Consider the following 17,376-nt stretch of genomic DNA (forward strand, 5'->3'; position numbering starts at 1 on the left):
TTTTAACCTAAAATAATATATTTCGTTTTTTTTATATATTCAATGCAAGCTGGTTTGCAACTAGCCACAACGACTGTACCTATATCTTTTGAAGGCAAGTATACTCCTGCTACGCCACAACTCCACATAGCAGTTACGAAACATTTGATGAGGGCGGCCTATTATGATGATGTGCGGGATACGTATCCATTCCCGCACCCACTCGGCGCTGCCCCGATTACACGGTGGCACAAACATTCTCGCTCCAAACGAAGAACAAAAAACAAAAAGGAACGCGACGTTCCCTGTCGGGGAATTTCTCAACCGCCGAAGACGCCGCTTGTACTCAGGAGGGACGGCAGCGTCCTTTTCCGAGAGATGGCGGAAGTTGCAGACGACGCACATTTCTTTTTTCTCCCCCTCTCCCTGGATCCTCCCTCCATGCCGTCTGCTCCCGGTCGCGTCGTTGCCGGCGGCCCATCGCGTCCTCGCATCGTTCCAATGGTGCCGCCGGTACCGCCGCGGCCAGTTTGACGGAGACGCCGGGTTCGCGCCGCCGCACCAGCATGGCTCTGCTGAGCAAGTACGCGCAGCTACTGGAATACCACCTCCCGTACAACTGCTACGAGATAGGACACACATGGACGCCGCACTGCTCCGAGGCGTCGGTGTACGTCGGCCTGAACGCCTTCAAGGAGTCCATGAAAATGTACCTGCCCTTGTACGCGGTGAGTCACGTTCATTGACCCAGGAAGTCCTCCGGCAGCCGCCGGTTTCTCTCTGGGACGCTCTCTTTTCTTCTTTTTAAACTGTTCGCGATCGGGAGAGTGACCGGAGCCGCGACGTCCATTATGCAAGGGACGAGCCGCGTGAAGGTCCCTTGACCCGCCCACCGTTGGTGTCTGCGTGGGAAAAACGTAATATACAGCATAAAAAATAATAATAATTTACATTTACGAACGGATACTTTATATTGTTTCTGTTGTTCTATAATGTATTGTTTCTTGGAAGTGTGTCTTTCTAGTTTTACTGCCAAATTCAAATTGAAAAAAAAAAAAGAAATTCCGGCCGACATATTTAATAAATGATGATCGAGCATCGGTTATCTTCTGTGTATTACTTTAAAAAAAGTAAACATATAAAGGCTTGCCATTTTTGGAGAGGAAACGCAAGACCCCCCTTCATGCCCCCCTTTCCACCTCCCCCCCCCCCCCCCCAAAAAAAAAAAAAAAAATATATATATATGTATATATTGGTTAACTGTTCTAATTTTAGGGTTTCGACACCGAGCGAGGTCATGTTCTTAAAATCTATTGTGACAACTGATCCACCAAAATACTGATTTGAGCGAAATTTTATATCGAAACTGGTAGTACTTCATAATGCAATGGAACTCAGAAACTAAAACCTCCTCGCGCACGTTGTATCCAACATATCCTTAAATTCACGATGATTTCAAAATATGCCTTAATGTCATGGTTTCCCTAGGCAAATATTCCACGAAACACCGCTTGCAGATAACACCAGTCTGCGAAGAAGCAGTACAGCTGAAGATTAGTGCTGTTAGAGACGACTAATGTTCGTAAAGATAAATCTTCTCTTCTTGCTCCCCAGAAAGAAAAAAAAAATGTTAGGGAGTTATTTTTTTTAATATTTTGCTGGGAAATAATAGATAATAAATTATGTTTTCGAGAGTATGACTATCTTTTATTTACAATGTGTTATTGGAGCGTTGGCTTTTTCCAGGTAATTTTTATTAAAAATGCGAGAGGCAGGGCCAGCGTGGAATGCTCAAAAAGCTGCGCACCACATTGTTCGGTCGACAACGGACGCAGATGGATTTTAGGATAACGTACAGAGGAAATAAAAACTGTACGCCGAGCAAGAAAAAAAAGAAAGAAAAAAAAAAGAGAGTGGTATTGAAAATTATTGTTTCCACGTGTATCACGTCGTCTCTCGCGTTTCCGCTTCTATTGCTTCACGTCGTCAGTAAAGTCAGTGGATACTGGGAAGGCAGCCCCATTGCCTTCCCTACCTGCTAGCCGGACACAAACAGATACTAACATACGGACGACCAATACCTCGCAACTCGATCGGCTAATCTGCCTACGTTGCCATGGGAGTAGCAGTGTCGGTCCATTCAAATCTTCGAGGCTTCCAGAGGGTCGTTCTAAACCAGTCGCGCCAAGATCACCATGGAGCATCATCGTACTGGAAGCGTTCCTCGCCAATATAAGCGTCTTTGGCACTGTGTATGCAATCAACTTATCAATCATGCCCATCTCCATGGATCTCTTACAATTCCATTGTTCTTCTCGCGTATTTTAAAACAGTAAACTCATTTTTTAGTGCCTCCAAGCACCGACACAGCATATGTGGAGGTGGTACGATGATGTACGCTTGTTTCGCCGGTTTGTGAATAGCAAAATCTCGGTATACAAGAAACGTCTCCATAAAGCTACCCGTCGCCAGCGAACTTAGATCGGCTCACCAGGAACGGAGGGGTCAAAAAGAAATTGATCATTTCACGGACCAAAATGGCGACCATATATGGTCGCCATTTTGGTCTGTGAAATGATCAATTTCTCCGAGCCCCGTGAGCTCGGCGCTACTTTCCCAGGATTCAGTGACTTCAGTCGGAGCGCCGACTATCCAAGAATCAAAAAAGGAAAGATTTTATGCGGAACGCAAGTTTGTCTGCTTTTTTCTTTTTTTGCGGGGGTGGTGGTGACGTCAGAATGACGCCGAGCTCTGATTGGTTCTGAATGAAGGATAGTGGGTAGACCTCAAGGCAGCTTGCTTCGAGGTCTACCCACTGTCCTTCTATCAGAGCCAATCAGAGCTGTGCGTTCTGACGTCACCCCAGGCCCTTCAAAAGAAGCAGACGAACTTGTGCTCTGCTTTCTCCCGCTTCACACTGTGCTACAAAAAGGGAAACAGGTTTTCTTTTTCTTACCACTGCCTCACGTACAATTCGTCATCGTTAAGCTTCGCCAGATTTCCTGCACGCTTACTATTTATTCGATGAAAGAAGAATATGCACGGTTTAACTAATTTAAACAAAGACACAAGGTTGTGCTTGCCGTTGTCAGGGTTTCCTCGTGGCGCTTGTTGGAGATGAGGTAAAGGAAATCCGAATTCGAGCGCAAGTGCCAACGTGAAATTGGCGTGTTGCTTCCGATGAAATGCGGGCAGGAAAAAGGAGCAACCGCGAGGTATGCGGGTGAATTTGCGTTGTGGAGGTTCATTTTACTTCCAACGAGCTTCATAAATATTTGATTTTCTTTACCTATGCAACGACCACACGGCGGCTACGTTCTTACGGTAAAACATCATCATTTATTTAAATACGTTTCTTTGAGAAAAATTGCGAGGAACACTGCATCGTAGGCAAATTATATATATAAACGAAAAAAAAACAAACAGAAAAACACAGACTTGTGTGCAAGTAATCTCTACGTATGAAGAAAAAAATATATTGATTATTGCGGGAACATAAAAGTCACGAAGCATTTCACATCCACAAAATCCAAACGTTGATTGCGGTCTTGTGTCCAAAGAAAAGCACTTTTTTTTGGGAAGCCTTGTTTTTGGATGATTTTTAAAAATATGTGCAGTAAGCCAAGTAGAATGATTGAATCGTGAAATGGTACATTCGTGAGATGAAAGGTAGCGAGCGCTTGTATGTCTGCATTGGGGCAAGCGACTCACATCATATACTTGACACAGTCGCCATGATTGTGAACTGTCACAAGGAGCGTGCTAGATGCGCTCAAGGCCATCTGCGGAACTGAAAAAGGGAATTAAAATAATCGAAGTTAGTGTAGTACTATTTAGGGTACCAAACACATTCTAAAGTACACGATGATATTTCAGTAACTTTGATAGCTTCCCCTTTTTAGTTATACTGACCGAAATTGTGCTGACCAATGCACAAATTAAGAATGATTTCGTCTCAACATCGATGCTATGTGTTGCCACTTCTCAGCACACTGTTGTGAGCACATCACCGAATTGATCGCATCTTTTCTTCGTCGGCCAACAAGCGGTTGGTGGTCAGCCGCAGAACCTCTCGACATAATATATTTCGAGAGTAATTAGGGATTGAAAGAGAGAGAAAGTAAATTAAGATTGTGGGGGGATTGGCGAGAGTATTTTGTAAGTAGCTTCAATAGGTGAAACCCTTAGAAAGATGCTTCCAAATGCCAGTGAATTACACGTTGGCCCGAGTAACCTGTAACTAAATTACTTCGTAGCAGCAACTTTTGTGGCTCTAATCCCCATACGGTGTTCCACGTGTACGTCCTCCAAGAAATGTCAGTAGTGAGATAAAACCTTATCACGTTGCCGTACGCTGCTTTCTCGAAACGTAAGTGCCAAGAACGATAGATAAACTCGCTGATGGAAATAATCGATATGAAACAAAAAGTCGGGTTAAGGGCCTAGTATTGAAAGGATGAAGAACACATTCGAAAGCTTTCTGTCAAAAACATTACTCCCTGCGTTTTTTTTTTTTTTTTTTTTTTTTTCAAGGGTTTGGTGAGATCCGCAATACCGCCGCCCGAGTGCGTAAAAATACTTGTCCATCAGGCGCATGAAAGGATGAGCTGCAGTCGAGTAAGGTCCCGGAGTCGTGAATAGTCGCCTGATAATAATTAATGCAGTGGTTCTGTTTTGTGGTCATACGGACGCGGAAGGGTCGGGTCAAAACAGAGCTTACAGGCGATCGGATGCAATTTCATTAACGTAACTTCTAGTGAAGTTACAATCAGGCCTTGATACCAAGAACTGGAGCTTAGAACTCCTGAAGAGTTTCAGTTTCTTGCAAATAAAGTTACTTCCCAGAACTGTATGCAAGTGCTGGGAGCTCAGCAATTTCCTTATATATGACATGTGAGTCTGTTGTTTGAGGAACCTTCATGCTCTGATAATTCCTAAGCTTTGCCTTTTCCATTCTGCAAAGTTCCACACATCGAGCCAACGGAGCCAGGATCAATTCTGTGATGGACGCCACACGAGGTACAAACAGCTGTTGAACAGGCTTGAAAACTTCGAGCTCCTCGTACAAAAAAAAAAAAAAAAAAAAAAAAAAAAAAAAAAAGTAATTTTGGATTTTTTTTTAAATTTTGATCGTAAGTGTGGAGTAGTACAACTGAACACGGCTCCCAATGACGATAGAAGGAGATCCGTGTCGTTTGAAAGCTGCCGGTAAATATTATAATGACGACAGAGGCAAAAAAAAGATCCGCCCAACGTGGGGCTCGAACCCACGACCCCGAGATTAAGAGTCTCGTGCTCTACCGACTGAGCTAGCCGGGCTACGATGGCGACCTTCAAGGACGGGGAGTGTTCAACGAATTGTACATTATACTCGATAAAAGCCCGCTGAGAAAACAAGAGCCCGTACCCGATTTAGTAGTTTCGTTGCCTCCTTGTTGTTTTTGTTTCTTTTTTTTTTGATTGGTTTTTCAATCAAAATTTTAATTTTTGGTCATATTAGACCCCATTTATTTATTTTTGATTGGTTATACCGTTTGGTGGCGCACGTAAAGATAGACAAATTTTATTTATATTTATTTAGCTCTTCTAGAAAAATGAAAATTTAGAACATCGTCATTGATTTAAACACGTTTTCGAGGAAAAAAATGCGATGAGCACGGTATTGTAAACCAATTACATTAAAAAAAAAGGACTCAGACTTGTGTGCAATTAACTGTACGTCTGGAGAAACAAAACATATATCGATACTTGCGGGAATATTGAAGTTCCGATGCATTCATTTCAGATCCACAAAATCCAAACGTTGATGGCGATATTGCGTCCAAAGAAAAATGCCTTTGTGGGATGCTTTGTTTTCGGCTGGTAAATTGCTGCACCCTTACTGTAATTACTATCGTCGGTGACAGGTTAATTAAGGAAACTTTACCCACCCCTTTCCACTTTGGCAGAGGGATCACTGGAGAGGAGGCGACCTCCTCTCCAGCGTTCTCTCTGCTAAAGTGGAAAGAGGTGGGAGGAGCTTCCATTGAACTCTTAATTAACCTGTCACCGACTATAGATTCCAGAGTGCTTTTAAAGGGGAATGGACATGCACGCTTTTTTTCTTTTCTTTTTATATATTTTGCAGTAAGCCATGTAGAATGATCGAATCGTGAAGTGGGACATTCGTGAGATGAAGGCTAGCGTGCGCACGTCTACATTGGAGCAAGAGACTCACATATGCATTACACAATCGCCATGATTGTGAGCTGTCACAAGAAGCGTGCTAGATGTGCTCAAGGCCATCTGCACAGCTGAAAAAAAGATTAAACTAATCGAAGTTAGTGCAGCACAATTTAGGTAACCAAATACATTCTAAAGTACACGATGACATTTCAGTAACTGTGAAGACTCCCCTATTTTAGTTATACTGATCAAAATTATGCTGACCAATACAACAGATTAACAATAACTTTTTTTCTCAACATCGATGCTACGTGTTGCCACTTCTCCGCAGACTGTTGTGAGGAGATCACCGAATTGATCGCATATTTTCTTCGTCGGCAAACAAGCGGTTGGTGGTCAGCCGCAGCACATCTCTACATAATATATTTCGAGAGTAATTAGAGATTGAAAGAGAGAGAAAGTAAATTAAGATTGTGGGGAGATTAGTGAGTGTAGTTAGAACCTTTAACTCAGTTATTTTGTAAGAACTTGAATAGGTGAAACCTGTAGAGAAATGCTTCAAAATGCCAGTGAATTACACGTTGGCCCGAGTAACCTGTAACTAAATTACTTCGTAGCAGCAACTTTTGTGGCTCTAATCCCCATACGGTGTTCCACGTGTATGTCCACCAAGAAATGTCAGTAGTGAGATAAAACCTTATCACGTTGCCGTACGCTGCTTTCTTGAAACGCAAGTGCCAAGAACGATAGATAAACTCGCTGATAGAAATAATCGATATGAAAAAAAAAATAAGAAGAAACAAAAGTCGGGTTAATGGTTTAGTATTGAAAGAATAAAGAACACATCGGAAAGCTTTCAAACAAAAATATAAATTCTTGCGTTTTTTTTTTGTTTTTTTTTTAATTTAGTTAGCGGTTTTGCATATCCGCTTCCCTGGCAGAGCAAGCTGTATCGAGGGTTCGTTGAGGTCCGCTCTACCGCGCCAAAGTGCGTCAAAATCTTTGTCCATGGGGCGTATGAAGCATAGTCGAGTAAGGTCCCGGAGACGTGAATAGTCGCCTGATAATACTGCGGTGGTTCTGTTATGTGGTCACACGAACAAGGAAGGGCCGGTTCAAAACAGAGCTTACAGGCGATCGGAAGCAATTTCGTTAACATAAATTTTAGCGAAGTTACAATCAGGTCTTGATACCAAGAACTGGAGCTTAGAACTTCTGAAGAGTTTCATTTCCTTGGAAATAAAGTTACCTCCCCGAGCAGTATGCAAGTGCTGGGAGCTCAGGTATTTCCTTATATATGACATGAGAGTTTTGAGTAGCCTCCATGCTCCGATAATTCCTGAGTAACCTTCATGCTCTGATAATTCCTGAGTAACCTCCATTTGAGTAACCTCCATGCTCTGACAATTCCTAAGCTTTGCCTTTTCCATTTTGGAAAGTTCCGCACATCAAGCCAACGGAGCCAGGATCAATCTTGTGATGGATGCCACACGAGAGGCAAACGGCTGTTGATCAAGATCTAACATCTCGTGCTCCCCTTTAGAAAAAAAAAAAAAAAAAAAAAAAAAAACTTTTTAGATTTAAGCTTTGAGTCATAAGTGAGGAGTGGTACAACTTAAAAAGGGTCCCATGACGATAGAAGCGACATCCGTGTCGTTTCAAAGCTGCCGGTAAATTTTACAATGTCAACAGAGCCAGAAAGAAAACAAAACGATACACCCAACGTGGGGCTCGAACCCACGACCCCGAGATTAAGAGTCTCGTTCTCTACCGACTGAGCTAGCCGGGCGACGGTGGCAACGTTCGAGGGCGGGAGATATTGAACGAACTCAACGTTATACTCGATAAAAAAACCATTGACAAAACATAAGTCCGTAGCCGATTGAGTAGTTTCGCTGCCTCCCCGTTTTTCTTTGTTGATTTGCTTTTCAATCAAAATTTCCGTTTTTGGTGATAGTAGACTCTATTTATTTATTTTTCATTGGTTATACCGTTTGCTGGTGCAGGTATAGAAAGAAAAATTCTATTTTTATTTATTTTAGCTGTCACTTAGAAAATGACAATATAGAACACCGTCATTGATCTAAATACGTTTTCGGGAAATAATGCGATGAGCACGGCATCGTAGGCAAATTACATTAAAAAAAACACTCAAAATTGTGTGCAATTAACTGTACGCATGAAGTAAAAAAAGATATTTTAATATTTGCGGGTATGTTGAAGTCACGATGCATTCATTTCACTTCCACAAAATTTAAACTTTGATGGCGGTCTTGAGTCCAAAGAAAAATAGCTTTTCGGGAAGCTTTCTTTTTGGCTGATAAATGCTGCACCCTTACTGTAATTACTATAGTAGGTGGCGGGTTAAGGGTTCAGGGGAAACTTATCTCACCGCTCTCCACTTTGGCAGAGGGATCACTGCAGAGGAGACGACCTCCTCTCCAGCGTTCGCTGTGATGAAGTGGAATTAGGTGGGAGGGACTTACCTCGAACTTTTAATTAACCTGTCACCTACTATAGATTCCAGAGTGCTTCAAAAAGGGAAATATACATGCACGCTTTTTCTTTTTTAATATTGTGCAGTAAGCTAAGTAAAATGATTGAATCGTGAAATGGGGCATTCTTGAGATGAAGGCTAGCCTGCGCATGTTTTCATTGGCGTAAGCGCCCCCCATATACATTACAATATCGCCATGATCTTGAACTGTAACAATGAGCGTGCTAGATGCGCACAAGGCCATCTGCAGGGCTAAAAAGGACGATTAAAATAATCGAAGTTAGTGTGGCACAATCTAGGCAACCAAAGACAATCTCTAGTACACGATGATGTTTCAGTAAGTGTGATAACTCCCCCATTTTAGTTCTACTGATCAAAATTATGCTGACCAATACACAGGCTAAGAATGATTTCGTCTCAACATTGATGCTACGTGTGCCATTTGTCCGCACATTGTTTTGAGCAGATCACCGAATTGATCGCAGCTTTTCTTCGTCGGCAAACAAGCGGTTGGTGGTCAGCCGCATCACATCTCGACATCATATATTTGGGAAGTATTTAGAGATTGAAAGTAAATTAAGATTGTGTGGGGATTAGCGAGAATAATTAGAACCTTTAACTAAGTTATTTTGTAAGTAACTTCAGTAAGTGAAACTTGTCAAAATATTTTTCAGAGTGCAACTGAATTGCACGTTAATCCGAGTAACTGTAACTGTAATTAAATTATTTCGTAGCAGCAACTTTTGTGGCTGTCATCGCCATTCGGTGTTCCACGTGTACGTCCTCCAAGAAATGTCAGTAGTGAGATAAAACCTTATCACGTTGCTGTACGCTGCTTTCTCGAAAGGTAAGTGCCAAGAACGATAGATAAACTCGCTGATAGAAATAATCGATATGAGAAAAATGAAAAAAAAAAAAGTCGGGTTAGTGGCGGAGTATTGAAAGAATAAAGAACAGATCTGAAAGCTTTCAAACAAAAATAATTAGATCTTGTGTTTTTTTTTTAATTAGTTAGAGGTTTTGCATATCCGCTTCCCTGGCAGAGCAAGCGGTATCGAGGGTTCGATCAGGTCCGCCCTACCGCCGCCCGAGTGCGTAAAAATACTTGTCCATCAGGCGCATGAAAGGATGAGCCAGTCGAGTAAAGTCCCGGAGACGTGAATAGTCGCTGATAATAATGTGGTGGTTCTGTTTTTTGGTGATACGGACAAGGAAGGGTCGGTTCAAACACAGCTTACAGGCGATCGGATACAATTTCATTGACATAAATTCTAGTGAAGTTACAATCAGGTCTTGATACTAGGAACTGGAGCTTAAGAACTTTTGAAGAGTTTCAGTTTCTCGGAAATAAAGTTACCTCCCCGAACTGTATGCAAGTGCTGGGAGCTCAGCAACTTCCTTATATTTGACATGTGAGTCTGTTATTTGAGGAGCCTCCATGCTCTGATAATTCCTAAGCTTTGCCTTTTTCATTTTGGAAAGCTCCACACATCAAGCCGACGGAGCCTGGATCAATTCTGTGATGGATACCACACTAGATGCATACGTCTCCCGAGCAAACTTTTACATTCCGTGCTCCTCGCAAAAAAAAAATAAAAAAAAAATAGTTTTTTAGATGTTTTAGTTTTGACCAGAAGTGTTGAGCAGTACAACTGAAGAAGCCTCCGAATGACGATGGAAGTAACATCTGTGTAATTTCAAAGCTGCCCGGTAGAGTTTATCATGTCGAAAGAGGCAAAACAAAAAGATCCGCCCATCGTGGGGCTCGAACCCACGACCCCTAGATTAAAGGCCCGTTCACACTCTTGCGACCGAGTGCGACCGAGAGAGACCAAACCGGTTTTTAAGCCTCTTGCGATCTCTTAGGACCAGCTCCGCTCAGTGCATCCGGTCCCAAGAAGTCTTTCTCGGTCGTACTCGGTTGCAAGAGTGTGAACGCGCCTTAAGAGTCTCGTGCTCTACCGACTAAGCGAACCTAGCAACGTTCTCTTTTTTTTTTTTTTTTTTTTGCCAGGCATTATTAGGAGCGAAGCTCCTTAGGGTCTAGCCTTGTCCGTCCGGCGTCCGTACTCACATCGATCATTATCCCATCTGTTTTCTTAAAAAAAGAAAAAAAAATGTTTGCGCAGTCGACAGGATTCGAACCTGTGCGGGGAGACCCCAATGGATTTCTAGTACATCGCCTTAACCACTTGGCCACGACTGCGGGACGAGTAGGGGGCTCTGAGATGTGGTAGTAACTTAAGAGCTGGGGATGTCGTGGATGAAACGTTGCATGTAGCCGCTCAACGTCTATACAGGAGAGGGCGCTGCGGTCAAATGCGTATAAAATCGCGTTGAACTTTGCATGCATTGGCTCAACGTTAATAGACCAGGGGGCGCTGCGGTCAAAAGTTCAAATGCGTATGCACCATGAGCACTACCTATGAACAAAATCAGTACCATCAGCACCACCAGAGCTTCGCCCCAATCAAAATCGTTCACCACGTGGTGATGCGGTAATTTTTTTTATTTTCGCAATACACCTTCAGAAGCACTTATAAAAAGGGCCAAGCTGACTTACGACTGACGCAGACTGATTAACATGATCTTAATGTGACCAGTCCGTCTAGGACTGGCAACCAATCAGGCCCATCTCCCAAAACCTTATACACTTCTCTGATCTGACTAATGCTCTGAGTAAAATAGTGACATACTGGTCGAGCATCTCCATCAGCATGCCGCACTGCCATGCGGCTCTTCCAGATACTGTGTAAGCCAATAACCATAAGTAAATCATACGGTACAGAGTCGGTTGGAACAAGAGGCAGAAAGCGTATCCTGTGTGCACTCAAAAGAAGTTCCTTTTTCAGAGTTCGCTGCAGTACATCCCAGTAGAACACCGCGTCCCAACAATCTAAAAAACACATGCTATATTGACTCGTGCCTTTTGCCCAAGATACAGTTCACAGTACAGGGATCAAATATGTCCTCTTCGTCCAGCCATGTTTTAACCGGAAGTGTGCCGCTCTCGCTCTACCTGGGAAGAGACGAAGAACGACTGCGGCGAGCGCGTCGTCCCCTCATGCTCGTCACTATACGAACCAGGGACCCCCAGTCTGCTGCAGCGTCTGGTCGGTTCTTTGCTCTGCGTCGCTGAGCCGCTGCTTGACCGCCTCAGTCGCGGAGTTCATTGCTGTACCATCTCCAGCGTCCAGTGCGTCAGTCGCGTCCTTTGCTGCCGGTGTCGTCTCACTGGTGTTCTTCGCGTTAGCCTTATTTTCACCAACAGTGCTCTCTGCCGTCAGTGCTACGGCGGAGACCTGGCCTTCTGGCATCGCTAACAGCGCGCGTTGCTGCTCACCGGACGCTTGAGGGTCTTGCGAAGAAATCCTCGCGGTTGGAGTCGCCGCCGCCTCGGCCTCTTCCTCATCCATTACGAGGTTTCTGTCCTGGCTGTCGGTGGTCTTGCTGGCAGCAGCTCGATTGTACGACCGTACGCAATCCGAGGCCTAATGCCCGAAGGCTCGACACTCCACGCACCTCGGTACTTTACAGTCGCGCCCTATGTCTCTCGTGCGTCGACAGCGGAGGCACACCGGTGCGCGTCCGCGGGGACAACAACCAGCAGCGTGCCTCCGTAAAGGCGGAGCTGATGCGGCAGGGACTTCGGTGTTAAGTCCTGACGGAGCACCATGCGTACGTCGACGGTAGTGGATTCCATGTCTGCCAGGACCTCGATTCTCCACTTCTCGCGGGTAACATCCTTGACCTCCCCGTATGGCTCGAAGGTCCGTCGAAGGGCGTCTGCATATACGTCGAAAGCCACCCAGTGGACTTTTACCTTCAGCTCTCGTTTTTCTGGATCAATGATCAGGCATGGTCGCCCCTTCACCAGCATGGTCCCCTCTCGCAGAAGCTTCTCTTTGGCGGAGGTGGTGTGCAGCTTCACCAGCCAGGCGTGCCCATTTGAAACGCGCCAAGTCCTGCTACGTCGTCCCGAACTGCCACCTGGTTCAGAGGCCATACGAAGTCTTCAGCACGGTACGGCCGCCCCCGGGTATCAGCATGCAGCACAAGGCTGCATTTCATGGCTTCTCCTGTCGGCAGGGTAGGTGCATCACTGCGTAGTCATTTGGAACATCGCCGCGTACGGCATCACCACGGCTCGGAGCCGCCGTCATCGAGCTCACAGCGCAGCGTTCCATTTCACGTGCGCACGCTACCACGTTTGAAATTGAAATCAGCTAGCCGGGCGACGATGGGAACTTTCCAGGGCGGGAAGTATTTAACGAACGCTACGTTATACTCGATAAATGACCGCTGAAAAAACACAAGCTCGTACCCGATTTAGTAGTTTCGCTGCCTCCCTGTTTTCCTTTGTTGATTCGCTTTTAAATCAAAATTTCCTTTTGTGGTCATATTAGACCCCATTTATTTATTCTTCGTTGGTTATACCGTTCAATGGTGCAATTACAGGCAGACAATTTTTTTTTTACAGCTCTCACTTCGAAAATGAAATTGTAGAACATCGTCATTGACTGAAATACGTTTTTGATAATTAATGCGATGAGCACGGCATCGTAGGCAAATTACATAAAAAAAAAAACTCTCACTTGTGTGCAATTAACTGTACGCATGAAGTAAAAAAATAGTTTTATATTTTAGGGAATATTGAAGTCAAGATGCATTCATTTCGCATCCACAAAATCCAAACGTTGATGGCGGTCTTGCGTCCAAAGAAATATACTTTTTGGGAAGCTTCGTAAAGCTGATAAATGCTGCACCCTTACTGTAATTACTATATTAGGTGGTGGGTTAAGAGTTCAGGGGAAACTTTACCCACCTCTTTCGACTTCGGTAGAGGAATCAGTGGAAAGGAGGCGACCTCCTCTCTAGCGTTCGCTCTGCTAAAGTGAAAAGAGGTGGGGAGAGCTTCCTCCGAACTCCTTATTAACCTGTCACCGACTATAGATTCCAGAGTGCTTTAAAAAGGGAATAGACATGCTCGCCTTTTTTCTTTTTTTATTGCGCAGTGAGCCACGTAGAATGATTGAGTCGTGAAATTGGACATTCGTGGGATGAAAGGTATCGCGCGCATGTCTGCGCCGGGGCAAGGGACACATATATTTCACACAATCGCCATGATTGTGAACTGTCACAAGGAGCGTGCCAGATGCACCCAAGGCCATTTGCGGAGCTAAAAAAATATTAAACTAATCGAAGTTAATGTAGCACAGTTTAGGTAACCAAATGGATTCTAAAGTACACAAAGATATTTCAGTAACTGTGATAACTTCCCCGTTTTAGTTATACTGATCAAAATTATGCTGACCAATACACAGATTAAGAATGACTTCGTCTCAACATCGATGCTATGTGTTGCCACTTCTGAGCACACTGTTGTGAGGAGATCACCGAACTGATCGCATCTTTTCTTCGTTGGCCAACAAGCAGTTGGTGGTCAGCCGCAGCACATCTCGACATCATATATTTCGATAGTAATTAGAGATTGAAAGAGAGAGAAAGTAAATTAAGATTGTGGGGAGATTAGCGAGTGTAGTTAGAACCTTTAACTGAGTTATTTTTTAAGTAACTTGAGTAGGTGAAACTTGTAGAAAGATTTTTCAAAGTGCAACTGAATTACACGTTGGCCCGAGTAACCTGTAACTAAATTACTTCGTAGCAGCAACTTTTGTGGCTGTCATCGCCATTCGGTGTTCCACGTGTACGTCCTCCAAGGAAATGTCAGTAGTGAGATAAAACCTTATCACGTTGCCGTACGCTGCTTTCTCGAAACGTAAGTGCCAAGAACGATAGATAAACTCGCTGATAGGAATAATCGATATGAAAAAAAAAAGTCGGGTTAAGGGCCCAGTATTCAAAAAATAAAGAACACTTTCGAAAGCTTTCAGACAAAAACATTAATTCTTTTTTTTTTTTTTAACTAGTTAGAGTTAAGATGCCTTCATGTGCGCTTCGCATAGGGTGATGCCAACTGCCTGTTTCCCTTTCCCACACCCTCTTCCACCGCCATTTTGTTCCTCTCATGGTTTCCCCGTTCGCCGGAAAGTGGCCTTTGTGTCCATCGGTCCTCCCATCCGAGGGGGGAAATGCTAATCCTGCCTCCGTGGGTTCCACGACGCTGCTCCGAACTTGCGAGATAAGGTGCTTGTTTCTGGGAGGGTTATAAACCCCACGGATTATCGCCGAGAACCAAAATGGCTGCTGGATTGTCGGCGAGCAATATTACAAAGGGTGGCATCACCCTAGCAAAGCGCACATGAAGGCTCCCTATAAATAGTTAGAGTTTTTGCATAGCCGCCTCTGTGGCAGAGCGAGCGATAGCGTGGGATCGGTGAGGTCCGCAATACCACGCCCGAGCGCGTAAAAAATACTTGTCCATCAGGTGCGTGAAGCATGAGCCAGTCAAGTAAGTTCCCGGAGTCGTCGCCTGATAATAATGCGGTGGTTCTTTTTTTGTGGCCATACGGAGAAGGAAGGTTCGGTCCAAAACTGATCTTGCAGGCGATCGGATGCAATTTCATTAACATAACTTCTAGTGAAGTTACATCAGGTCTTGATACCAAGAACTGGAGCTTAGAACTTCTGAAGAGTTTCATTTCCTTGGAAATAAAGTTACCTCCCCGAGCTGTATGCAAGTGCTGGGAGCTCAGGTATTTCCTTATATATGACATGAGAGTTTTGAGTAGCCTCCATGCTCTGATAATTCCTGAGTAACCTCCATGCTCTGATAATTCCTGAGTAACCTCCATTTGAGTAACCTTAATGCTCTGGTAATTCCTAAGCTCTGCCTTTTCCATTCTGGAAAGTTCCACACTTCAAGCCAACGGAGGCAGGATCACTTCTGTGATGGATGCCGCACGAGATACAAACAGCTGCTGAACAGGCTTTACCACCTCGTGCTCCTCGTAGAAAAAAAAAAAAAAAAAGAGAGAGAGAGAGAGAGAGAGAGAAAAAGAAGAAAAGCTTTTTAGATGGGTTAGTTTTGATCGTAAGTATGGAGTAGCACAAACTGAACACGGCTCACAATGACGTTGGAAGTGAGATGCGTGTCGTTTCAAAGCTGCCGGCAAATTTTATGTTGGAGGAGGCAAAAGAAAAAGAACTACCCGCCCAACGTGGGGCTCGAACCCACGACCCCGAGATTAAGAGTCTCGTGCTCTACCGACTGAGCTAGCCGGGCGACTACGGCAACAATTCAAGGGTGGGAAGTATTTAACGAACGATACGTATTTCTTGCCACCTTGGCATAGTGAGTACCTTGAGACGTGCCGCTGGCAGAGGTCCAAAGTTATATGAAGACAGAAACGACAATGAACGCAGTGGACCAGGCTACATGTCGTGGTTCATTCAATTTAAAACGTGTTTTCCGAAAGACCGAAAAACGTAAAGCCATTTGAAATTTAATTTTGCTACCTTTATTATTATTTTTTTTTTTTTTTGAGCAGGTGTAAATGTAACTGGATATATTTGTTGGCGCGCGGCTGCATTTGTAACCTAGTTTCGTTACAGCCCAAGTCTTCTTTTTCGAGATTTCCTTTCACAGCTACAATTCACTCTCAAAAAAAAAAAAAAGTTACAGTGAATTGATTGAAAGTGCGCTGTCACAAGTTGTAGACTACAGCACATATACTTATTTATTTTGCGAACAATAATGTTATATCGCTGCATTCTTAGAAACACTGTTTCAACCTCCGTGTGAATTGCCCCAAAACTGTCTTTAATATTATTTTTTTTTCTTCTTTTTGTCTGATATAGGTGACATTCACTTGACGTCACTCGCTAGGTTCACTGGCATCGCCCACCACGGTCGCCATCTTCAAGGTCTCTCAATTGCTATCGCGAATGCCATCTGGCCGCACCTTTTGAGCGTGGTTTAGCAGTATTTTACAACTTTAAAGGGTTTTTTTGACGGAAACTAGGGTTTATTCTTATACTTTGGTGCTTTCGAAGCACCTTGGGAGTATTTTTTGTGTGTTTTAGTTCGTTTTTGTCGCTATCGGACTCGTTTACCGCGGCCGCGTTGCTCCCTCGGCTCCATGAAGCGCTCCGTGTCGCCCGCCGTTCCAACGGCGGTAGCTCTTGCAAGAACTAATTTTTCTACTTTGGTGCTTTTGTAGCACGGTGTGATTACTCTTTGTTTTGTTTTGCTAGTTTCTTTATTGTTTTTCTCTAGCGGATTTTCTGTACTACGGCGGTGTAACCGTGTTGCTCCATCGCCGCTGTGTCGTACATACGTCGTTCCTTCGGTGTTCGTTCCTGTGCAGAAACATACCGTGCGGCTCACAGAGTGCGCGGCTTATGAAAAATGCGGCGCATTTTTCATTAGCCCAAGCGATTTAAAAACCGCATGTAAGCGATTTGGCGAGCGGGAAGACAAGCGACGGCGACCCGCTTCGCTGCCGCTCGGTCACTCGCGCGACGAGGCAAACCGCATGAAAGCGACGGGAGCACACGACCAAGGCGATGAGCGCTAAGTTTTCTAGAAATCCCAAAACCGAGCTACGCGACGAGTGACAGTGAAGGGTGAACCGCATGTAAGCGATTTAGCGAGCGATGGCGACAGCGACGGGAGTCGGCGAGGAGCGACGTAGATTTCTCGCTGTCGGTCGTCGCGTCTCTCGGTTTTTGGATTTCTAGAAAGGGTCGCTTATCGCCTTGGTCGCTTGCTCCCGTCGCTTTCATGCGGTTTGCCACGTCGCGCGAGTGAACGAGCGACAGCGAAGCGGGTC

The 17,376-nt window shown here is 44.4% G+C and overlaps 1 protein-coding gene and 3 non-coding genes across 4 annotated transcripts in view; 1 reads left to right on the top strand and 3 right to left on the bottom strand.

Annotated features, from left to right (window-relative positions):
- Nucleotides 1-333: 333 nt before the first annotated feature.
- LOC8023497 (transmembrane protein 135) overlaps nucleotides 334-17,376 on the top strand; it is a 108,990-nt gene continuing 91,947 nt past the window's right edge. The window contains exon 1 of the mRNA XM_029987878.4: nucleotides 334-707. Coding sequence (XP_029843738.3) covers nucleotides 546-707 — 162 coding nt within the window. The 5' untranslated portion in view covers nucleotides 334-545. The remainder of the gene's footprint in view (nucleotides 708-17,376) is intronic.
- On the bottom strand, nucleotides 5,226-5,298 carry Trnak-cuu. Its single transcript has one exon. It is a non-coding gene; the product is annotated as a tRNA-Lys (tRNA).
- Nucleotides 7,861-7,933, bottom strand: Trnak-cuu. The gene has a single exon. It is a non-coding gene; the product is annotated as a tRNA-Lys (tRNA).
- Nucleotides 15,755-15,827, bottom strand: Trnak-cuu. The gene has a single exon. It is a non-coding gene; the product is annotated as a tRNA-Lys (tRNA).

The sequence above is a fragment of the Ixodes scapularis genome, unplaced genomic scaffold (genome assembly GCF_016920785.2).
Source record: "Ixodes scapularis isolate PalLabHiFi unplaced genomic scaffold, ASM1692078v2 PGA_scaffold2__306_contigs__length_199485367, whole genome shotgun sequence".
Classification (NCBI taxonomy): domain Eukaryota; kingdom Metazoa; phylum Arthropoda; class Arachnida; order Ixodida; family Ixodidae; genus Ixodes; species Ixodes scapularis.